The sequence below is a fragment of the Pogoniulus pusillus genome, chromosome 2 (genome assembly GCF_015220805.1).
Source record: "Pogoniulus pusillus isolate bPogPus1 chromosome 2, bPogPus1.pri, whole genome shotgun sequence".
Classification (NCBI taxonomy): Eukaryota; Metazoa; Chordata; class Aves; order Piciformes; family Lybiidae; genus Pogoniulus; species Pogoniulus pusillus.
Genome location: NC_087265.1, coordinates 48547094 through 48570891, shown reverse-complemented (window position 1 = coordinate 48570891; position 23798 = coordinate 48547094). Strand labels below are relative to the sequence as shown.

At 57.3% G+C, this 23798-nt stretch overlaps 3 protein-coding genes across 3 annotated transcripts in view; all 3 read right to left on the bottom strand.

Annotated features, from left to right (window-relative positions):
* Window positions 1–9975, bottom strand: part of NHEJ1 (non-homologous end joining factor 1) — a 54000-nt gene extending 44025 nt beyond the window's left edge. The window contains exons 1-5 of the mRNA XM_064164813.1: window positions 9869–9975; window positions 9133–9318; window positions 8054–8263; window positions 4854–4992; window positions 2641–2699 (exon numbers count right to left, since the gene is read on the bottom strand). Coding sequence (XP_064020883.1) covers window positions 2641–2699; window positions 4854–4992; window positions 8054–8263; window positions 9133–9318 — 594 coding nt within the window. The 5' untranslated portion in view covers window positions 9869–9975. The remainder of the gene's footprint in view (window positions 1–2640; window positions 2700–4853; window positions 4993–8053; window positions 8264–9132; window positions 9319–9868) is intronic.
* Window positions 9976–11588: 1613 nt separating this feature from the next.
* Window positions 11589–18561, bottom strand: SLC23A3 (solute carrier family 23 member 3). Its single transcript, XM_064164934.1, has 12 exons — window positions 16657–18561; window positions 16248–16408; window positions 15648–15742; window positions 15293–15366; window positions 14870–15051; window positions 14605–14722; window positions 14047–14194; window positions 13716–13969; window positions 13432–13537; window positions 13189–13356; window positions 12908–13003; window positions 11589–12726 (listed from the first exon to the last, which is right to left on the bottom strand). Exons 1-12 carry the CDS (start codon window positions 16762–16764, stop codon window positions 12395–12397), a joined length of 1842 nt encoding a protein of 613 aa, XP_064021004.1. The 5' UTR covers window positions 16765–18561; the 3' UTR covers window positions 11589–12394.
* Window positions 18562–18565: 4 nt separating this feature from the next.
* On the bottom strand, window positions 18566–23511 carry CNPPD1 (cyclin Pas1/PHO80 domain containing 1). Its single transcript, XM_064166146.1, has 7 exons — window positions 23490–23511; window positions 21974–22055; window positions 20827–20947; window positions 20615–20743; window positions 20270–20331; window positions 19911–20028; window positions 18566–19201 (listed from the first exon to the last, which is right to left on the bottom strand). The coding sequence occupies exons 1-7, from the start codon at window positions 23509–23511 to the stop codon at window positions 18566–18568; spliced, it is 1170 nt and encodes a 389-aa protein (XP_064022216.1).
* Between the last annotated feature and the right edge of the window lie 287 nt (window positions 23512–23798).

Below are 23798 nucleotides of genomic sequence, written 5' to 3'. Positions count from 1 at the left end.
TCCTCCTAACATCCAGCCTAGACCTGCCCTGGCACAGCTTGAGACTGTGTCCCCTTCTTCTGTTGCTGCTTGCCTGGCAGCAGAGCCCAACCCCACCTGGCTACAGCCTCCCTTCAGGTAGCTGCAGACACAAATGAGGTCACCCCCGAGCCTCCTTTTCTCCAGATCACCTGTCCCACACTTCTGCTGCAGGAAGAGAGAGGAGACTGGGGCGAGCAGCCAGTTTTGGTGATGGAGAGCTGCAAAGCCATATTTGGTGTTCCTCACTAACACAAGATATAGGAGGTACCAGGAGGAAGAATGGGGTACCACACTCACAGCAAAGGCAGCAACTGCTTGCATCTCAGAGCTGACTGACACGGGGCGGTGCGCGGGTGAAAAGCATCAGCAGCGGCTTTATAAAGCAGCAGGCTGACTGCAGAGAGGACAGTTCACCCCAGGCAGGCTGAATGCACAACTGCACCACTCCACCAGCTGGTGCTCAGATCTGGCTGCCAGGGGATGCAGAGGGGAAGCATTTCCCAAACCCTCCCACTCCCTGTCCAGGGCTCCAGCTCCGAGATGGTGCTCCCGGGCCATTCCACACTGATTTCCCTCCCATCTTTTATGTCTCTGCCAGAGGAGCTCCCCACTAGATGCTCCTGTGCAGGGATGCATCATGCCCCTCCCACCCAACGTGCATCACTGAGCACCTTCCCCTGTGCCTCACACCCTACCAGCTCTTGGAAGACTCCGAGTTTCAAGCCTGATGCTATCTTTAGCAGATGATGTTCAGCCAACCATTGGACAAAGCCTTCATCATCCCCTGATCCCAGCACATCAGCCTGCATCCTCCCAGCAACAGTGCCAGAACACCAACTCCTTCTGCTGTGTCTGCCTCAGAATCAATCATTTTACCACCTCTGCCTACTACTAAACTTACCCTGCTGCTGGGAGCTTGGGGTTTTCTCCCAGCACACCGAACAAAACCCTTTCCTTCTGTCCTTCCCCATGATTTCCCCCTGATGTCTTTAGCTTCTGTTACCCATTTTCTACACTTCATAATTTCTAATTTATATTGATTGCTATCTGCTCCCACTCTCCCATTTGTTATAAACTGCTCTTTTATTTCTAATTGCTGCCTTCACTTTGTCGCTGAACCAGAACGGGCTCTCAGCCAGCACTGCCCTCGTTCTTGATTGTGGAATTGTGGCTTTTTGTGGTTCTGAAATTCTTCTGCAAGAGCCTCACCATTTTCATTCACATTTTTCTATCTAAATGTTTCCTCAGAGCTGATTTAACTCATAATTTTCCCCCTGCTTTGGGAAATTAGCCCTTTCAAAGCATGAAGGATATAAATTACTGTTTAGGAATGTCCTTTCTTTGCCTAGGGTGAATGTAATCTGGTCATGATCATCGGTCCCTAGGCAACCTCCACGTTGCAGTCCAGCAGTGAATTCATCTCTATCCATCATAACCAAGGGAAATGAAAGCTGCCTGTGCTGGCTGCAATGTCTCACATATAAATGAGGGATCATCTCTCATTTGCAGAAACTCTGCAGATGGGTTACTGTTGGCTATGCAAGAGCACCAGCATGTGCCTCGCAAAGTGACATCCCCTCTAGAGCTGACACCCCGCACACTTCAATCCACTCTGGTTGCTAGCAGACACCGCTGTTCCCCAAGCCTGTGCCTTCACTGCAGGCACAGGAACGTTCAGAAGCCTTTTTGCATCAACCCTTTCTGGTCTTGCCTCACTGGTTTGAAGTATTTTAGTGCTTCTGCCATTATTGCAAGTAATGAAAAAGGATCATAGGAAAGACTCAGGAGTGACAGGACTAGAGGGAATGGAGCAAAGCTGGAGATGGGTAGATTCAAGCTGAACATGAGGAGGAAGTTGTTCAGCATGAGAGTGGTGAGAGCCTGGAATGGGTTGGCCAGGGAGGTGGTTGAGGCCCCTGGATGGGACTCTGGCTAGCCTGATCTAAGGTAGGGTGTCCCTGCCCATGGCAGGGGGGTTGGAGCTACATGATCCTCGTGGTCCCTTCCAACCCTGACTGATCCTATGATTCTCTCCTTCCACTCTCCCTACAGCACGTGTCTGACTTTAGAGCTGAGTGTGCCAAGGGGAGAATGGTGGGCACAGCACAGGTAACAGGCTGAAAGGCACTTGCCCCCTGATGAGCCACAATAAAGCCACTCTTAAAAGCAGAAGATGGACCAAAAGGAGCAGACGGCTTCTACTCATTCCCTCGCTTCCTGCCTGCCATAAGCAGGGCCACAGCAAGTTTCAGGTCCACAGCAAGTGTGGGAGGCAGGTGAGGATGACCCAGGGATGACACACTCCCGTGGAACAGCCAGCCCAACTCACACCCTTGGCAAGTTCCAGAAGCCAGGCAGTGATGAGAGGGCGACAAGACACGGTGCCATGTTGACATCTGGCCGTATCAGGTGTGCCCCCAGCTCTTCTCACCCTGCAGACCAGGTGCAAGGATGTGAGAAAGGCCTTGGGTGAGCTTTTGGCATAATCACTCTCCACATAAATCCAACTGGCCCTATCAGATGGGGACACCCAGCCTGGCACATCTTGCTCTGGGGCTGCTGTTGCCAGCATCTCATCTTCCCTTTACCAAAGGCAAGAGAACTTCCATTGCTTCTTACCTTGACCATGAAGCTGTGCTGAAATGCCTCCTCCTGGAAGGGCTCTGTCCGTAGGCGGTCTGCAAGGGAGAGCAGGGATCAACCTGGACAGGTCTGGCAAGACCTCTTACCCTGGATTCCCCTTCCTCTGCCTGTGGGGTGAGGGAGCAGCAAGGGGACAACTCATCCCAGCATGTTTATCTTGGAGCCAGAGAGCAAGTCCAGCAGGGCCCTTGGGCTAGGGACATGTCACCCAGTTAGCAGAATTGAAGAGAGATGTTGGGGTACTGGAAAGTGTCCAGAGAAGGGCAGCAAGGCTGGGGAGAGGCCTCGAGCACAGCCCTGTGAGGAGAGGCTGAGGGAGCTGGGGGTGTGCAGCCTGCAGAAGAGGAAGCTCAGGGCAGTCCTCATTGCTGTCTACAACTCCCTGAGGGGAGGCTGTAGCCAGGTGGGGTTGGGCTCTGCTGCCAGACAAGCAGCAACACAACAAGGGGACAGAGTGTCAAGTTGTGCCAGGGCAGGTCTAGGCTGGATGTTAGGAGGAAGTTGTTGGCAGAGAGAGTGATTGGCATTGGAATGGGCTGCCCAGGGAGGTGGTGGAGTTGCTGTCCCTGGAGGTGTTGAAGCCAAGCCTGGCTGGGGCACTTAGTGCCATGGTCTGGTTGATTGTCCAAGGCTGGGTGCTAGGTTGGGCTGGATGAGCTTGGAGGTCTCTTGACTTGGAGGTACTGCTGGATGAGAAGCTGGACATAAGCCAGCAATGTGCACTTGCAGCCTAGAAAGCCAATTGTGTCCTGGGCTGCATCAAAATAAGTGTGGCCAGATCAAGAGAGGTAATTCTGCCACTCTACACAGCTCTGGTGAGACCTCACCTGGAGTACAGTGTCCAGCTCTGGGGCTCCCAACACAGGGGAGATGGAGCAGGCACAGAGGAGAGCCACAAAGATAACTGGGCTGGAACACCTCTCCTCTGAAGACAGGCTGAAAGAATTGGGGGTGTTCAGCCCAGAGGAGAGAAGGCTCCAGGGACAGCTTAAAGCTACATTTCATATTTGAAGGAAATCTCCAAGAAGGCTGGGGACGGAGGGCTTGGAGCAACAACACAGGGGCAAGGGTTCTAAACTGGAGCAGAGTAGATTTAGGCTGGACATTAGGAAGAAGCTCTTTACAATGAGAACAGGTTGCCCAAGGACACCATTGAGGCCTTGTGCCTGAAAACATTCAAGATCAGACTTGACATGGCCCTGGGCAGCCTGATCTAGCTGGAGGCGCCCCAGCTCACCAAAGGGCAGTGGGAGAAGATGACCTTTGAGGGTCCTTTCCAACCCAATGCAGTCTGTGAGAAGCACTTGGCCAGCTTTGCTCAGCAGCACTGGTAAAAAGCTTCCTCCCAGATTCCTGCCCTGCTCAAGCAAGACACAAAAGAGGTCCACCTGCCCACCAGCATCATTCCTGGGACCCACGCTGGCTTGTCCTGGCTGCTCTGAGCCCTGCAGAGCCAGCACACAGCTGGAGGGAAGGGAGTGTGAACAGACAATGCAGCTCTAGACCACATCATCTTCCTGACCATGATACAAAAATCAGGGCTGACCCCCATCAGACACCACATCTCAGGGGGCAAGGCTCCCATGGGAAGGCAGGTATCATCTCTGGCAGCAGGACAAAGCACAGCACTAGCAAGGGATGATCCCAAACCAGTGCCCAGCCAACCTCCATGGGCAGAGGTTGTGTATTTCCCCCTGACAAGGTGGTTTCCCTAGCCAGGTCCTGACCCACATCCTACAAAGGCTTCCCCTCCCTGTGCCCCTCGAGGGCAAGGTGGGCTAGGCACTGGAAGGGAGGTCATGCTCACAGGTGTGCTTCCTGCAGCAGGGGAGCCAAGAGCCCCTGGTGGCTCTCCAAGCCCTTGGGAAGGGAGCCTGACACTGCTCCAAGGCCAGCCCTCACTGGCATCCTGGCTAGCTCCTGGGGAGCAGCCAGGTGCTCTCGGTGAAGCAGAGTCCCTTGGCAACTCCCCAACTCCTCCAGCTACTGGACAAGAGCTGTTCCTCCTCCAGCCCTCCCCAGGGGTGCTCCCCAGTCTGCTGGCCACCGTCACACTGCTGGCACAGCTGAGCATGAAACACAGGCCCGGCTGGCTACCAGCCAGGAGGAGAAGAGCATGCCAGCCCTGTGCTAAGGAGGAAACTGACTCCCTGCTTGCCCCTGTCTCAGTCCTGGGCATCCCTCCTCACCTCTGCTGAGAGTGGCTCCACTCTCCCTGTAGTCTTCAATCTCAGCATCCTTCTGGAGCAGCAGGGAGGTCAGCTCTTGCACCTGGTACTGCAGAGCCAGGCTCATCTGAACCAGAGGCCGCAGGAGGTGACGGGACACCTAGGATGGAGGAGGAACACTCCAGGAAAGGTCCAGAAAGGCACATGGCTGTCTATACAGGAGTCAAAGCATGGCAGCCAGCAAGGCCTCAGCAAGAGCTGCATCCCAGGTGAGCTGGGTATACCTCACATCTCATCCAAAACCAGTGGGAAGTGATCAAGATGCTTTTGGACATGTCCCTCCATGCCAGCCCCATCCCTTCACAGCTGGAGGATGGAGCAGGGGAGGGCTTGGGTGGAAAAGCCTGATGAGGACAGGGTTAATGGGTAGGCAGTGTTCCACCCTAAATGTGTGGTGCAGCAAGAGGCAAAGACTCCATCATGTGCCACTAAAACCCTCCCCATGAGATGTCACTATGCAGGAAAAAGACACAACTGGGCAAAAGAACAGAGGGTCTGAGGTGTCAAGCTGTGGCCAGGAGACTTTCACAGGGAGATAAGTTTAAAAGTACAAAGAATTCCAATGTGTGGAACCTGTGCAGACTTCAGCTCCCCATTACAGCCCACCGTGCCCACCTTTAGTTCATGGATGCACAAGCACCATGCAGAGCTCTGGGCACATGCCTCAGGCTAGAGCCAGGCTGGGCTGCCCTGGTTCACAGGGCATGTGGCACAGCTTCCTGCTCATCATCTGCTGCAGCCCATGGCAGCACCCAAAGAGTGACTGTCAATGGCTCCATGGCCAAGTGGAGGCCAGTGACAAGCAAAGTCCCTCAGGGATCAGTCCTGGGACCACTCTGGTTCAAGATCTTTGCGGGTGCCTTGAACAGAGGCACTGAGTGCAGCCTCAGCAAGTTTGCTGCCCACACCAAGCTGTATGCTGCAGCAGCCAGGCTGGAGGGCAGGGATCCTGGACAGGCTGCAGAGGTGGGCACAAGCCAAGCTCAGGAGGTTTAACAAGACCAAGTGCAAGGTCCTGCAGCTGGGTCGAGGCAATGCCAAGCACAAATGCAGGCTGGGCAGTGAGTGGCTGGAGAGCAGCCCTGAGGAAAGGGACTTGGGGGTGCTGCTGGAGGAGAAGCTCAACAGGAGCCAGCAGTGTGCACTTGCAGCCCAGAGAGCCAAGCAGAGCCTGGGCTGCAGCAGCAGCAGTGTGGCCAGCAGGGCCAGGGAGGGGATTCTCCCCCTCTGCTCTGCTCTGCTGAGACCCCACCTGGAGTCCTGCATCCAGTTCAGGAGCCACTATGACAAGAGGGATGTGGAGATGCTGGAGTGTGTCCAGAGCAGGGCCAGGAGGATGCTGAGAGGGCTGCAGCAGCTCTGCTGTGAGCACAGACTGAAAGAGTTGGGGCTGTGCAGGCTGGAGCAGAGGAGGCTCCCAGGGGACCTTCTTGTGGCCTTCCAGGATCTGAAGAGGGCTACAAAAAAGCTGGGGAGGGACTTTTGAGGCTGTCAGGGAGTGACAGGACTGGGGGAAATGGAGCAAAGCTGGAGGTGGGGAGAGTGAGGCTGGATGTGAGGAGGAAGTTGTTGAGCAGGAGAGTGGTGAGAGGCTGGAATGGGTTGCCCAGGGAGGGGGTTGAGGCCCCATGGCTGGAGGTGTTTGAGGCCAGGCTGGCTGAGGCTGTGTGCAGCCTGCTCTAGGGTAGGGTGTCCATGGCCATGGCAGGGGGGTTGGAACTGGCTGCTCCTTGTGGTCCCTTCCAGCCCTGACTGATCCCACGATGCGGTGACCCCGAGGTGGGCAGCAGCCCCAGCACCCACGCCGGGCCGGGAGCGCTGGGGCAGATGCGCCCTGCCGCAGCCGGGAGCCCTCTGCACCGCCCGTGCCAGGCACCACCCCGCAGCAGGCAGAAAGGTCCTGACCCGGAGGCCCCGCGGGTGTCAGGGATCTCGGCAGGCGCCTCCCGTGGTGGCGCTGGCAGCAGCGGAGCCGCAGGCCCGGCCCGGGGCTGCTCCGCGCCCGTTAGTGGGGGCCGGGCGCCCTCTGGTGCGCGCAGCGCCGCAGGGCCCCGGGGGGACGGCGCCGGCCGGGAGCGGAGCGGCGAAACCAGAGCGTTCGGCAGGCTCGTGGTGAGAGCCCTCGGGAGCCGGGGAGAGCCTGGTGGTGCTCCCTCCGCCGCCGCAGCCGCCCGCAGCTCCCCGTGCCAGCCAGCTCCCCGTGCCCACCGCCGGTGCATGCACCACAGGAGAGGCAAGCAGATCGCTGTGCTGGGCACAGGCAGCATCCCAAACTGCTGCTGCGCCCCTCCTGCCCCTCTGTGAGGCACCAGCCAGGGCACCAAAGCCTCAGTGGGAAGAAACAGGGACAGTAAGTCTGGGAAGGGCAGCAGGCAGAGCTGGGCACTCTATAGGCACCAGCAGAGCTCTCTATCACCCAAAGAGAAGCACAGAATCAAGCAGGTTGGAAGAGAGCTCCAAGCTCAGCCAGCCCAACCTAGCACCCAGCCTTGGACAATCAACCAGACCATGGCACTAAGTGCCTCATCCAGGCTTGGCTTTAACACCTCCAGGAACGGTGCCTCCACCACCTCCCTGGGCAGCCCATTCCAATGCCAATCACTCTCTCTGACAACAACTTCCTCCTCACATCCAGCCTAGACCTGCCCTGGCACACTTGAGGCTGTGTCCCCTTGTTCTGTTGCTGGTGGCAGAAGAGCCCAATCCCACCTGACTACAGCCTCCCTTCAGGTAGTTGTCCCTTCAGGACAGCAATGATGTGGGGTTTGCTGTCCTCTCTCCTGTGGGCTCAGCCTGGCCACAGAAATAAAGGCCATGCCAGAGCATGGAGATCTCAAACTCCTTCTCATGAGGTCTGCCCCGAGCCTCCTCTTCTCCAGGTTGCACACCTCCAGCTCCCTCAGCCTCTCCTCATAGGGCTGTGCTCCAGGCCTCTCACCAGCTTCATCCTGAAGCATTAGGAGACATCCCATAACCCCTGGAAGCACTCATGGCCAGGCTGGACGGGGATCTGAGCAATTTGATTTAGTGGAAGGTGCTCCTGCCCACGGCAGAGGGGGCTGGAACTACATTATGTTTAAGGTGCCTTCCAAACCAAGTCATTCTATAATTCCATGAATTTTGGACATGTTCCTCCCCAAATTCTCTGCAGCTTTGCTCACCATCTCTGGAGGTGCAGTGCAGCAGTGGAAGTTCCAGCAGAACGGCAGTCCTGAAAGCTCACTTTTAAGGTGCAGGTTGAGGCCACCAGCAACATGGTGGCAGGAGAAAGAGGTGGTGGTGTCTGTCTCTCCTGCCAGCAAAGGGCTCATCAGGCTTGACAAGTGGTGCAGCAAGGAGGACACATGGACTGTCAGACGCTTATTCAGCTCCTGAGGAAAGGCAAGGTTAGGGCTGCAGCCTCACTGCGGGGAGCTTGGCACTCAGAGGGGGAAAAAAAGGCAACAGAAACTTGAGCACAGAAGGAGCCAAACTGCCTTTGCATATCCAAGCACCCCCAACAAAAAAACCTTCTTCGGGCCTCAGCTTCCAGCCCCATGACAGTACATTCCCCAACAGCTCTCCCAGGTCAGCCAAACTGGCAAGGCTACCACAGCCTGCCAGCCCAGGAGAGTCTGGGTGCTGAGCAAGTTGAGAGGGTCCCCAGTATCTGCCCTGCATGCCACCACAAGTGTAACAGGCTGGCCAAAAGCTGTCATGGCTCAGCTCACCTGCTAGAGCTGAGGGATAGCTACCACCACATGCCCACCCCTCCTGCCACCAGCCACTGAGCACAGACACTGTGACAGAGGAACGTGGCACACAGGGTCAGCATGGGGGCTGGGCACCCAAGCTAGGGAAAGATGCTGCCGAGACAGTCTGTGGGAGGCCGTGCCTGGCTGTGAACGTGGACAGCAGTCTCTGCCGCTGGTGGGAAGGCAGCCTTGTTTCAAGCTCCTCCTTAGTATGCTGGTCTGGGAGAAACCACCTGCCCATTCAGGCCACGAGTGGAACAAGTGTGCTGGCCTCAGCACACAACCCCTGTGAACACCTGGCTGCCCCAGCCCTGATAAATAGCTTGGCCAGGAGAAGGGGCTTGGGTAACCTGGGTGACAGCGCCTGGGCATCGCCAGCCAGGGACTTCTTGCACTGGGTGTTTGCACCCAAGCCCTGTCAAGCCCAACAGCTGTTGTGTCACCAAGCTGTCCACGGCCCTCACTGCATGGAGAAAAGCAGGTCCTTGGACTTTCCAAACACTCACCTTGGACCTTTGTCCCACAGCCTCAGTATCTGCACTCTCGTACCAAACGCTGCTGAGGTCGGAGATCAGCAGGACGTAGCCACTGTCCCTGAAGCATACCTTGGCAAGAAAAGTGGACTTGCCAAAGCAAACAGAAGCCCAGGGCTGGGTCAGGAGGCTGCTCTCCAGCTCATCAGAGCCGTCCATCTGCAAAAGAGCAATCGGGTCTTGCCCTCACCTCTCACCATGGGACAGTCCGGTTCCCGCAGTGGCCTCAGGGCTGGCTCCTCCGTGATGCCAGCCCCATCTCACAGCCCAGAGGCGAGGACGCTCAGGCAGCTCAGGTTCCGCACATCCCTGCACACAAATGCAGCTCTGCTGGGACAGGCAACTTGAGGGACCGCTGCGCAGGACAGTTCCTACCCCCACTCACTCTAAGCATTCCACATGCACGGTGGTGTAACTGCCGCCTTCCCGGCGTTATCTGGCCCTCCCCGTCATTAATACAGTGAGATGTCTGCGTGCAATTAGCGTTTACGCTGCCGTGCTTGCACTTGGGCGGGTAGCAGGACTCGGCTGCCCTCCTCCTGCTCGCTCATCCCGTCCCCAGGCTCCGTCCCCCGCCCGCGGAAACGCCGGCGGCAGCAGCAGCAGCGAGCGCCGCTGTGGCCCGCATGGCCCTGCCCGCCGGAGCACTCGGAGCCCCAGCGTCCCCGCGGCGCTGCAGCACCGAGGCCCTCCGGAGCCGCGACGTTACCCGAAGGCAAGGGAGCAGGCGGGCCAAGGGCTGCCGGGGCTCCGTCGAGGCGAGCGGGGCCAGGCCGCGGGCGGGGGCCGGACTACAGCTCCCAGCGTGCTGCGCTCTGGCGCGGCGCGCAGGGCCGGGGCGGCCGGGACGTGCGGCACGACGTGTCACCGGTTACGCGCGGGGCGCGGCCGCTCTGCCTCCCGCACCTGCTGGCGGGGCCGGCGGCCCCAGCTGGTGCTTCCCTCCCGGGCTTCCGCTGCCGCGGTGCAGCCGCTGCCGCAGCGCCCTAACGCTGCGTTCGCTCCGCCACGGCGCCTGTTAGGGTGCAAGTGCTCAGCCAGGGCAGCCCCCGCGCTGCGGGCACCGTGCGGCCCGTGGAGGCGGCAGCGGCCGCGGCTGGGTCTCCTGTCCCACGGACCCGGTTCTATTCCTCAGCCTGTGCAGGCATCTGCCCCGCTGCTGTCTCGGCCTTGTGGGGTGACTCAGCTGCTGCGCCCGGCCATGCTGGGGGTGCAGGTGCTTGTGCCCTCTGTGCTCGGGGTTAAATCGCAGGGCAGGGCCGTGGCCACGGCCCTCACCCTCTCCACGCTGGAGCACAGCCCCATCCTTGCCTGGGCACTGATCCCCTCAGTCCAGCACCCGAGTACCGCGATCCTCATCTGCACCGTGTATATTGAGCTCATCCACCCTGTGCCCGCAAACTGCCACCCCCACCCCAGCCGATGCCCCCCTTCACCCCCGACTTGCAGCGTATTCACACGCACCACCCTCCCCCCACCGTGATTCAGTGCCGGCTGCAGCTGCTCTTACGGTGGGACTGCAGGAAGGGCATCCCAGAGGATTTGCATCCCAAGGGGTGGCTGGGGGAGGTGAGAGCAGGCAAGGCTTTAGGGTACGGGACCCAGGCAGGGTGCAGGACGGGTTGAATTGTACCGCCAGGTGAAGGTGCAGGAGGGTTTGGGCACTGGGCACTGCTGGAGTACAGAACAAGGCTGGGATGCGCAGCCTACTCTGGGGTGCTGGCTGGGAGATGCCAAGATGGGTGTTGCACCCCATGCCTACTGGGCGCACAGGGCCTAGCTCTGAGAATCACACACAGCTGGAGGCAGAGGGTTCACCCTAGGGGATCTGCCTGCACAGTGGCACCACATCTCTCCCACTCCACAGCTACCTTTGGCTGTTCCTGGGCATTGGCTGAGTAAGGCTGGGGGCAGGGGGATCTACCTTGGGACCAGGTGAAAAGGGCAGCTACAGCATCAAGCTGTAGTCCAGCCCAAACACATCACTTTGGGGGACCAGCTCCATCATTCTCCCTGCTCCTGTTTGTCCTTCCTTCAAGCTTGCACCTCGGGCCTGCATAGAGTCATTAAAGCTGGAGAAGACATCTAAGGTCTTCAATCATGGAACTGACACCCACCATGTCTACTAACTCCTGTCCCAGGGTCCTACATCTACATGCTTTTTGAACACTTCCAGTGGTAGCAACTCCACTCCCCTGGGCAGCCTATTCCAAGGCTTGCAGTGCCCAAAGGCTGCAAAGCCCCAAACTTTCCTACCCCATCACCAGGCTTTTGCAGGCCAGTTTGGATCGGTAGAGGCAGTACAAGGCCCTACCCATGAACTTTGATCTGCTGGAGCAACAAGCCAAGGCTGGAGTAGACTGCTGCAGTTGGTGTATCTAGGCAGCAGTGGGAAACAACCCAGGCACCAAGCTTACTCAGAGGGCAAAGGTGCTGTTTTGCTGCCCAAGAGAAATACCTGAGTAGCAGTTAAGCATGGAGAAGTGCTAGGACCAACACACTGTAAGTGAAAGTGGGTTTACTGTTTTGAGGATCTGAGATGAGCTGTACCCCTACATTGGGGTGTACTACTGTGCCAGAGCCAGGGCATTAGTATGTACCTCCCAGGGAGGTGGTGGAGTCACTGTCCCTGGAGGTGCTCAGGCAAAGCCTGGATGAGGCACTTAGTGCCATGGTCTGGTTGACTGGATAGGGCTGGGTGCTAGGTTGGACTGGGTAATCTTGGAGGTCTCTTCGAACCTGGTTGATTCTATGATTCTACCTGGCATCATGAGCATCAAGGAGGCATGGGCCAAGCTGGGACACAGCCCTGAGGAGGTGAGGAGCCAGCTCTTCCTCTAAGCACAGTGCCAGCAGGTGAGCAGAGCCTAGGGTGACAGCCCTTTGCAGCTGGCTAAAGCACTGTGCCCTCCCCTAGGCACTCCCCTGCCCTGCTGCAATGGCACAAAGTAGCCAAGCCCTCTCCAGTCACCGTCCTCAGGGCACCAGGAAGGAGCAGGCTGTCAGCTCCCAGACAGTCCCTGGCTGGAAAGGAAACTCCCGGGAAGTGCAGTTTGGTGAAGCTTTTGATAGCTCTCTCCCGAGCAGGGAAAGGTTTGTGCTGGGAGTGTGGAAATGCAGCTTCCTTCTGCATAGGCTTCAGGAACAAGGAACAAAGCGGCTCGCAAGCTGCCTTGGGGGCACAGCCCCATCCTCCCTGAGCTGCCTCCACATTGCAGGGTGAAGCTGTGCTCTATCATGCAGGCATCTCCATTTCACTCAGCCTCCTGGCTGACTGCAGCTCCCCAGAGCCACGTTTTGGGAGCAGCTGTGTCCCTTCTCCAGGGACAATAGTCGTCTCCTTGGTGGCATGGCTGCCTTCCTCCTCGTTCTCATGCTCTTCCTCACTCCCAGGGCAGAGGAAGCAGAAGGGGAAGGCTTTGCAGGAGGATGGCAGTAGCCTTCTAAGCCCAGCAGGGAGGCCGTATCCCTGGTTGGCTTCACTCTTCTCTCCACAGGGGTGGCCATCACCTCCTCCAGCTTTCCACAGCGCCAGCTGGGACCCCAGCCCTCGCTCCTCCAGGGTTCCTGCAAGCGGGGCAGGAGGCAGGGAGATGAGAGCTCCTTCCTCTGTCTGTGCACTCCTGACCACACCAGCCTCAGTATCCTCAGCAGAGCTGCCAGCATACAGAGCCAGTGGTATTGGGACAGTCCCATGACCAGGTCCAGCCCTCAGTGCTCCTGCAGAGCACCTTGGGCAGTCCCTTACCCGAGACTGTGTTCTCCAGGAAAAATGACAAGATGCTAGTTAAGAAGACAGGCATCATGAGCAGGGAGAAGAAGAGAAGGTCCAGAGGCACCCAACCTGCAGGGACAATGCTAGAATCACCCAGAATATCTAAGGCCAGCAGTGGGCATAAAATGCTATGGGTTTGGAGGGTCAGCTGGCTACTGCTGTGAGCTGACCCAGCCTCACAAAACATCAGAGGTGTGTGGTGACCATGCCACAGAGGCCAAAGCTTTGCCTTGCTTGAGGAATGTCCCTGCTACCTGTAGCCAGGTGAGCCAGAGGGATGCTGAACCACCGTGGCACCAAAAGCGCCATGAACATGGCGAAACCAACGATGAAGATGTTCCTCCCCGAGTCAATGTCCGTGTACTGGAAGTAGGAGATCCCCGTGCCCACAGCCACACTGTAGGTCACACAGAGTAGCCCTCCTGCAAGGGGCATGAGTCAGGTAGCACCAGGCAGCCTGCAGGCACTGCAGTGCAGGGCAAGGGCAGGGTACCCACCATGAACTGCCAGTGGGATGCGGGTGAGGAGCTCTGCCAGCCTTGGCGACATGCCCAGCACCATGCATGCCACTGCACTTACTTGCACAGAGGCGCGAGAGCCAACCTGGCAGAAAGAAGGGCAGAAAAGGAAGTGGAACATCAACCTGCACTCTGTCCCCACCATCCTTCCACACAGAACTGCCTTTCCCCGTGTCGACTCAGTGACTGCCTGGTCCTCCACACCTCCTGCTCCACTGCCTCCACATCTCTTGTCGATCTTCCTAACGCCGCTCTGGGCATACCTGTGTGAGGCCAGTGGTGCACGCGTTGGCAATGCTGGCAGCTGTGCCCCCTGGGGTGCCCAGCAGCCCTGCCAGAAGGCTTCCCAACCCTTCCATGCAGAGGCCCCGGTTGCAGGCATGGGAAGGCAGCATTGGGGCTCGCAGCAGCCTCCCATGGAGCACGTAGCAGCCCACCGAGTTCATGCTGCAGCCGATGGCCATGGCAATGCCCACTGCCAGCGTCCGGGGCGTGAGCAGCGGCCACCCCCACTCACCTACAGCAGAGGAAGAAAGGTGATAGATGCCCTAGCCAAAGACAGATAGATGGCTGCGGTCATCTGCTGCACCACACCTGCATAGGGGATGCGGACCCAAGGGGCTTGTAAGGTGTTGTTGGCCCAGGACAGCCGTGCCGTGGCCAGGTCCAGTGATTCCCAGGGGATGTGGAGGTGGCTGAGGATGGCACAGATGATGCAGACGCCAGCAAATGGCAACAGTACCTGCAAGGCAGCAAGGGGACCCTTAACAGGGGTTTCCTCTGCCTGCTCTAGCCAGCAGCCCATCAGCTATGTCTCAGACAGCAGGTCGCTGTCCTGTTCCCTCTCCCAAGGAGCCATATCACATCTCCTCTTACACCTGCAGGGAGCATCCCAGGCTCTGCTGCTCTAGCATCCTTAAGTGCAGATTTCCTGCATTCCCTCAGCAGCACCCATGACCTGAGAGCTGCATCAGGGCTCCTCAACCCTGCCTCGGCCCCCAGAACCCAGCTTTGCTCCAGGGCCACTGGGTCTCACCAAACCCAGAGAGGTTAGGCAGAAGGCCCTATCCCTGGAAACCTGACACTGAAAAGCCAAAAGCCTGGCAAGAAGCCTGAGTGCAGAAGGGAGCAGAGGCAGACAAGCCACGGTACCGAGAATGTGCGCAGGGTGGGGGCAGATGTGGAGCACCCTCGAGCCTGGGGCACAGCACAGAAGGGCAGGCGGCAGGAGCCCAGGTGCTGGGAGAAGATGACAGCAAGGAACACGAGCCTAGGAGACATAGCACAGGTCACTATGCGGCATCGCAACAACAGGGTCCCAAACGTGTCCTGCGTGCTGTGGGTACATCCCACTCTGTCCCCGTGGTGACAGGAAGCCCTGGGTGCTGCACCACAGTGTGGCCCTGGAGTCACGTACAGCAGCGCTACCCCCCAGCTGGTGGAGCAGAAGAAAGCAGCCTCCTTGTATGCTGACAGCCCAATGATGGAGAGGCTGGGAGCCAGGACCATGGGCCCACAGTGCTTGACTGCCCACCCGCACAGACCAGACACTCCCAGCGCCAGCTGAATCAGCCCAGAGACCACCACAGCTCCGGAAACCTGTGGGACAACAGGATGAGACCCATGGGCAGGATACAAGGAGAAGAGCTGAACAGCTTCCCTTTGCCACGCTCCCACCGCTCCAGTGTGGAGCATCATTTGCTCTGCTCACCCCACGGCTAGGGGAACATATGCACCCACAGAGCACCACGATTCCCATGGCCTTTGCACATCCCCTGGTATCCTCACTCTCCGTGGCAATCCCCAGGAAGGCTGGAAAGGGGACCAGGTGTCCACTCACCTCTCGCAGCGAGGCAGCCCAGCTCCCTGCAACAGTGCAGTGCGGTGCATGGCACACGCTGGCCACAGCCGTGCCTGGAAGGCAGTTGTGGAGGGAGGTGATGCACATGGATGCTGGGCTCCTGGAGCCGAGTTGAAGAGTATGCAGCACAGAGGCTGCTGCCTGAAGTGCCAGTATTCCATCATCTGTCTCCCCAGAGAGGTGAGCAGATGTGTTTTGGGTGCGCTTAGGAGCGAAGTGCTGTGCACCATCACCAGTGGTGATGCCCACCCCTGCCCCTACCCTGTGTACCAGGCACCTTGTCACTGCCACTCCCCTGGCACTGTCATGGCCCAGGCCCTAGGTCTGTGCTTACCGTTCCTGTCCGTGCTGGCACCAAGGGACAAGTGGGAGCTCAGCACCATGGCAGGGACTAGGTACTCAAAGGATGGAATCTGAACCAGTGGCAACCTGGGGAAAGGGACAGCAAAGGTATCTGAGTGAGGAAAAGGGGGACAGGGCTGCTCCCAAAGCCACAGCTATGAGAGGAGCAAGGAGTAAGAAGGGAAAATAAGGAAATGCCAAAGTGGCAGGAGATCAGCTCCTACCCCAATGCCCTAGCACATCCCAAGTGGCAGCACACAGGATGTTTGCCAGAGCACACACCCAGCCCCTGCAAGGGGCACAGGGAACACAGACACCAGATGGTCTGCAAGAGCTGCTTATGCTGCTGAAGCAAGGCAGCAAGTTAGAGGGAAAGCACAGCAAATGCTGGGGAGATGTGCAAGAGAGGAGGATGTAAGGATGATAGGGAAGGGGACAGACATGCAGGGATGCATGGCAAGACGTTGTCCTTGTCTCCTTTCCCATCTCCAGCAGCCTGTCTTCCCACAGCCTAGGAAGGGCTTGTCATACCTTGCCATGACATCACCATTCTCCTGGCAACAGCTGCATCCCCTCTGTCCCACTTGCTCACCTGCTACCCAGGGTGGTCTGCAGCATCGTGGAGATGCCACAGGCAAAGAGGCTTCGTGTCAGTAGCTCACTGGTGGCCCAGGCATGGGGCAGCTCCTCAGGCAGGGTGGGCAGCAGGAGAAGATGGAAAATGCAGAGCAAGGAGGCCTGCACAGCCAGGTGCTGTGTGGGGAAGAGAGGAGGTGGTCACGACTCCCTGCAACACCCAGAGGTGCAACCTCCTATGCCCAGCCCTGCTCCAAATGGGTGCACCTCCAGGTAGCACCCACCACTCCTCTCCCAGCACATCTTGGCCAAGGCCCCTGGCACCCTTTGTCTGGCCCAGCGTTAGCCCTGTCTGCCACCTGTGAGGATCCCAGCCCTCTACCCATCATCCCAGCTCTTTTGCTGTTCACTGTTGCCCCCCTTACTTGAAGGGCTAAGCAACAGCTCAGCATCCAGGAACACATCTTCTGTGGGGAGCAGGATGCAAACACAGAGCTTCTGGCACCAGGCACTTCACGGTGGCCCCCATTCATGCTGCTGCCTCCCTGCACCACTCCCAGCTTGTGGTGTGGAGGAGGTGGACTGGCTCCCACCTTCCCCCACCCCAAGGGCTCCCCACAGTCCTTGCACAGCTGAACTTCCACCTTCTGCCAGAGCTGACTCAGTGTTAGCCATTAACCTGAGTTGGTAAGTAACCTGCCCTTGGGGCCAGGAATGCAAGTGTGACCCCACGTTGTCACCACAAGGGCCAAGTGGCAGCAACCCACAGCCAGGACACTGGACATTGTTACAGTGCCAGCTGTCCATGTCCCATCCCTGCCCCTTGTGCTACACAGCACAGGGTCTCGGTGGGTCACAGCACAGATACATCTTCACCTGCTTGGAGCATCTGCACCATCAGCATCCTCCGGCCCCAGCGTGCCCTGCTGGTGCTTGTTCATCCCCAGCACAGTATCTCTCTGACCTCCTGGCCCAGCCCTTCCTTACCACCAAGCCCTGAGGAGCTCATTCAAACCTGCACAGAACCCCTCCACCGCCCAAGTCTTGCTGTTCCCCTATGTGGATGCTGTGCCCACACCAGGAGAGTCTCCAACAGGTCTCTACCGTATGCCAAGCTCCTAGGAATGGAGGACTGAATGTTGCCATTAGATGAAGACGCCAGGGAGAGGAGCTGGTTCAGAAGGCTCCCAAGGAAACACAGAGGATGCTCATGTTTTTGTCACAGGGCAGAGGTGGCTGTGCCAGCAGCAACTGCAATCCTGCCAAGCCCTTGCCACTTGGGCTCACTCATTAACTGGACACACTTAGGAGAGCAAAGAACAGCGGAAACCAGGCATTCCACAGATTCTAGAGGATGGGAAACCTCTCTGCCCACTGCCCCTGCCTTCCCCAGGCACCAGACCCAATGCACCTCCTGTCACCAGAGGGCCTGGTCCCTCTTGAGTACTGCAGCCAGGCACACAGCAAGAACTACTTTTATTGGAAGAGATTTGCATCTACAAAAGAGTGAAAAACAGGTGTAAAATCCACAGTAGAAAGGAGCATCATGAGCTGGGCTGGTCAGCAAGACAAAGTGCCTTCTCCCCACTCCAAAGAGCAGTCAGGCACTGTTTGCTCACAGACAGACAGCTGGGGTTTGGGATAGGGTCACAGAGCACCTCGTTTTCTGAACACCCAACAAATGCAGGATAAGGAAACTAAGTCTTAACCACACCTCTCTATTTCTAAGCCTGGTGAGGCACAAACACATTGGAGTCCCTTCTTGGTGTGACCTCTGCACCTTGCAAGGAATGACCTGGCAGCCCCCAAGAGGACTTGCTGCTGTACCTAGCCAGCTCAGGTTGCTATTTCCCCACTCCTTCAACCTCCTCTCCTCTCGCCCAGGGACCCCATCCCCTTCTGGAGCACTCAGCCTCCTCACTGGCATCGCTGCCTCAAGCCTCTCTACCTCGCACACATAGCCCTGGCATCCTACATCTCACACACCACCTCTGCCTAGCAACACTGAGGTCCACCCACTCGCTGTAGGAACAGGTACAACAGCCCTCTTCCCTTGGCACCCCAGGCCAAGGGCACCCAGTTTCCACCCTCCAGTTAGTAGGTTTCCACCCCAGCACACCAACAGCCAACTCAAATCTGCCCCAAAGCCATTCCAGCAGCTCCGAAATTGAAGAACACCCCTGACCTGGGTGAGGGGGGAACACAAATGCTGGTTTGAAAGTAATGTGGGAACCTCCAGCCCCATACAGCCCCAGGGATCAGGGGTCCCAGAAGTGCAAGGAAGTGAGCCGTGCCACACAAGGAAGGAAGGGAAGAGGCTGCTGTCCCGTGCTCCTAACTGGGAAAAATGAAGCTCTTGATTCTGCTGAGCCCCATGGCGGTGTGCAAGGAGCACTGCCTCAGCCCCAGGGGGTCCAGCCAGTCCCTGCGGCTGGGGGCTGCATCCCAGGTGGGGCCTGCACTGGAGGAGCAGGCGTGGCAGTGTAGCGCCGGAGGAGCTGGAAGCATGGCGAGTCCCAGGGGCCCGGGCTGGCGGGCAGCTGCGGCAGGGCCGGTACGGTTCCATCTCTCGCAGGCAGTAGGTACTCTCCGGAAGGGACCGTGCGGGGGGCTCCTGTGGTGGGCTAGGTCCGGCGCCCTCGGGTAGGACAGAGCTGTCATCACGCTGCCCCACAGGTACAAGGCAGTCGCCACGACATCCGCCCGCCGCCGCTCCTCCGCCGGCTCCTTCTCCCCCAGGCAGCGGGTGCTGCTGTTGGCTGGGGCCATGTCAGGCAGCTGGGGCTGCACCTGGTCAGGGCACGGGGCTGGCCGGGCATCCAGCTGGCAGCTGCCCTCCTTGGGGAACAGCGCAGGCTGGTGGGCTGCAGGGCTGCCGCTCCTCACGCACACAGACCGCTGCACCACGGCGACGGAGGCGAAGACAGCAGCAAAGCCGGTCAGGTACACCACACCCAGCAGGCAGGCCAGCTGCAGAGAACCAGTGGTTAGCCCAGACCCCCACCCCACCAGCAGCCCACAGCCATCAACAACCCGGCATGGCCACGCATTAACCCAGCAGCCATGATGGCAAATGGCAGCAACCTGGCTGGATGCCAAGGAGCAAGCAGCCACGTTGCTCATGAGTGGGGTGGCAAACAGCCCAAACAGCACAAAACAAGGGAGTGACTGGCATTGGAACAGGCTGCCCAGGCAGGAGGTGGAGTCACCGTCCCTGGAAGTGTTCAAGCAAAGCCTGGATGAGGCACTTAGTGCCATGGTCTGGTTGACTGGCCAGGGCTGGGTGCTAGGTTGGACTGGCTGAGCTTGGAGCTCTCTTCCAACCTGGGTGATTCTATGAAAACAGGCACAGTCTACATAGCACAAAACAAAACAGGACCCTAACAGTTTCTGTTTAAATCCCCAACTAGCACCCAGTTTCCTTCACACCTCCACCATGATCTCACATCATGACTCCTGGAGCTGTGGATCAGTATAGGGCACACACTAAAGCAGCACCAGGCTGCAGTGCTTCAGGCAGCACAGCTACAAAACAGCATCTTCTGGCTTCTGACAGCTTCCCTTTCCAACAGGAAGCAAATCAAGCTGCAAGCTGCTGCTCCCCAGTGAAAAAGCCTCCCAAAACTATGGCCCACTGGGGCCCACGTTCTTGCTAGCAACTGGTGGCCCACATCCTTACCTTTACCAATTGCTGGTAGAATTGAGCCAGCACATGCTGCCACACAGACTGCTCCATGAGGACACAGAGATCTGTGTAGGTGAACCAGCCACGCCACATGCCCTGCTTTTCTGCCACACTGCAGGGAAACAAAACCACACAAAACCAAAGAGGGGAATGGTGGATGTGGCCTGGAGCTTCCTGATCAAAGAACCGTCAGTGAAGGTAGGCTTGGAGAAGGCTCTGCTCAAGGTCTGCAGAAGGGAGCTGCAGAGCCTAGCAAAGGCTTACAGGTACCCTAGCCTCTTATTTCACTGCAGCAGGGCTAGCTCTGAGCAGAGTCAGAGCCAGGGCTGCTCACCCCCATCCCACACACCTACCGTCCTTCCAGCCAGCTCAGCACTTCAAACAGCTCCCGGGGATCTGTGTAGAGACTCCAGTCCTGTGGGGACAGCAGAGAAAGTTCAGTGCAGGACACCCAGCACCCAGCCACATTCTTCTCTATTCCTTGATAGAAGTACGTGGGGGAGAAAGAAAAACCCACAACAGACCAAAAAAACCCAACCCACAAACAACAAACACAAAACCAAACAGCCAAAGACAGACAACCAAACAGCCAAAGACAACCAAACAGCCCACAAACCAGAAATCCAAACTCTCCTCCTCACCTCCTTTCCTCCCCCCCCAGCTCTGAAATAGCTGCCCACAGTGATGGCCTGACTTACAATGGCACTCAGGAAGTTCATCTCCAGGGTGTTCATGGTCTGGACATCCACCTTCCCTGCTGCTCCCCACTCATCGTTGAAGACTTCCTCCTCCTCACCTTCATCATACAGGTACTTACTAGCAACCATCTAAAAACAGCACAAAGGACAGGACCTCAGTGTTCCCTGCACTCTTCCAGGCCTCTCTCCAAACCCCAGACCAAACTGCTTACCATGGAGATCAGGAAGAGGTCTGAAGATGAAATCTGCTGGAGGTATTCAGGGTTCCGGTGCCGGAGTCTCTCAATGTAAACCAGTGCCAGCATCATGGAGCAGGGTGAGATGCAAGCTTCCCTGCAGGAGGGGTCAGGGAACAACACTAACGTTATCTGTATGCTACAAACATGCCAGTCACCACGACACAACTTGGCTGCTCCCTCCCTGCATAGGTAGTGGGGGAGGTTTAAAAGACAGCTTGGTATGTCCCAGCCTTGCCACCTCCCTGCTGCCTGTCCTGAGCTGCAGCAAGAGGAAGTTCAGGAGGTGCAGGGCAGAGAGCAGAAAGCCCAGCCACCTGCCCCCAGGCACAGCCAGCTCCAAATGGAGCAACCCTGCCTGCAGCCAGACACACTGAGAGGGCACCTCAGTTCAAGAGAGACACTGAGATACTGGAAGGTGTTGAGAGAAGGGCATCAAGGCTGGGGAGGGGCCTGGAGCACAGCCCTGTGAGGAGAGGCTGAGGGAGCTGGGGGTGTGCAGCCTGCAGCAGAGGAGGCTCAAGGCAGACTTCACTGCTGTCTACAACTCCCTGAAGGGAGGCTGTAGCCAGGTGGGGTTGGGCTCTGCTGCCAGACAAGCAGCAAGAGAACAAGGGGACACAGTCTGGAGTTGTGCCAGGGCAGGTCTAGGCTGGATGTTAGGAGGAAGTTGCTGGCAGAGAGAGTGATTGGCATTGGAATGGGCTGCCCAGGGAGGTGGTGGAGTCGCTGTCCCTGGAGGTGTTAAAGCCAAGGCTGGCTGGGGCACTTAGTGCCATGGTCTGGTTGGTTGGGCAGGGCTGGGTGCTAGGTTGGGCTGGATGAGCTTGGAGGTCTCTTCCATCCTGGCTGATTCTATGATTCTAAGGGCAGATCTAGGGTTCAGGCTACTCAGCAAGCTGCAGATTCATGGTAGTCTCCTAGTAACAAGAGCACCCCAGAGTAAAGCCAAACTGAAGCAGGGCTGGCTGCATCAGGAAGCCTCTTTTCCAGCTAGCCTTGATACCTGCCACCTGCCCCAGCTCCTCTTGGGCACTAATCAAGCCTAAGTACAAAGGTAGTGCTAGCTCAGGGGGGGAAGTGGGAGAACACAGGACATGCAGAGGCAAGATCTGCTTCTTACCGAGACACGTGAGAGACGTATTTCTTCTGGAGCCTGCGGATAGGGCTGGGAGCCACTTTCTGCAGCAACTCCACAGCAATATCTAGGGCAAAAAAGCAGCAAAAGGGTTTAGCCCCACATGGCACAGTGCACCCACACCATACCTCTTCTCTCCACAAGATCATTGAGCCTTACTGTTTGCTCAGCTCCTCAAGCTTAATTTAAACAACGAAGGCAGGACAGGACTTCACAGAAGTGAGGAACACATAAAACAGGCAGGACAGCCAGACCAAGGCAGGAGGAGGGTGCAAGTGGCCCAGGCCCCGTGGCAGTGCCAGATCCAGCTTAGCATGTCTGCGTCACGGGGAGTTACCAGCAGCCAGCTGCATGAAGAGGCTGACATCTTCCCCTCACCTCACAGGACCTCAGGCTGCCCTGTTGGAGGCTTTGTAGAACCCAGTGCCAACATCTCATCTTCCCAGTCCTTTGCTCCCCTCCAACCAGCATCCTTGTCCTCCAGAGTTCATCAGTGCTGATCCAGCTTTCCCACTGCCCTCAAGATGAAGACAGGGTCCTGAAGGCAGTGAAAGGGTATGGAAGCAGCAATACAGTATAACTGCAGCTCATCTCAGCCTCTTTCCCTGGTGCTCACTGTTTTCCCTCAGCATTCAATCACTGAAAAGGCCAGAGACTGAGGGATGCTGGCAGATGGCTTCAGTGGCTCCTGTCTCACTTCTCAACATGACAGGACCAGCTGGGAGCATCCCAAACAGCACTACAGTCTGCTGCTTGGCAAGAAGCATTTGAGAGACAACTCAGCTCCATTTTGCTGCTGAGTTCTGGGCTGACAGATGAGAGCAGAGCTCATCTCAGCAGCCTTGTGTTTCCAGCAGAAGTGTCACCACACAACCTCTATTCTCTCCACATCTCATTTCCATCTCTCCAGCAATTAAGAGTATGGCTGCAGCCCATATTCGCTCAAGAGCAGCCACTAAGCTCAGTAACACCACGCTCTAATGGACCTCTCCAGTGGTCATTCCAACCACACTACTGCTAGGATCCATAGCCAGGTAGAGACAGCTCCAGACACCCCTTGGCAGCTCTGAGCCTTACACTCTGCTTCTGCTCTTTCTGCCCTGCTTGGTCACACTTGCATCAGACCAGATAACCGGAGCAGCAGTAATGCTTTGAGTGATGGAGGGTACAGGAAGCCATTCAGGCTCTGTCCCAAAGTGAAACCTAACTCTTCAGCTCGTAAGTCCAAGCCATAACAGCATGTCCTGTGCCAGAGGGAATGGAAAGCAGCTCATTGCTGTCCCCATCTTACAGACACAGCACACTGCGGGTGGTTATAGTTCTTCTTTTCTGGAAGGAACAAGTTCACTTTTCAACATCTCTCCTCAGCCAGCTCTGTACTGCCTCCTGCAACAGCCTCCCAGTGTCAAAGACCTTTTCCTGTCTTCCTGCTACTCTAAACTCTTCCCAACACTGCCTCTATCTTGTCTGAAGAGCATAACTTAGCACGTAGCAATGGTACATCTGTACCAAGCAGATGCCATAGCCCTAGGTTCTGTGTTTTTGACAGCAACTGATAGCAGCTGGTGAAGGAAGGGTGTAAGAGCAGATAAGACCAGAGAGATATTCCCTGCACGTCACTCTCACCCCCAGATGCTAGAGCAAAGGCATTTCCTGGGTGTGAAGCAGTTTGTATAGTTAATTAATAGCCTTCAACAGATTCTCCTACCATGAACATGCTCTTTGAACTTGCAACACTGGTAACATCCTGTAGAACAGTGCCATCTTGCACCTGGTGGTGATGCCAGCCCCACACCTACCTCACACTGCC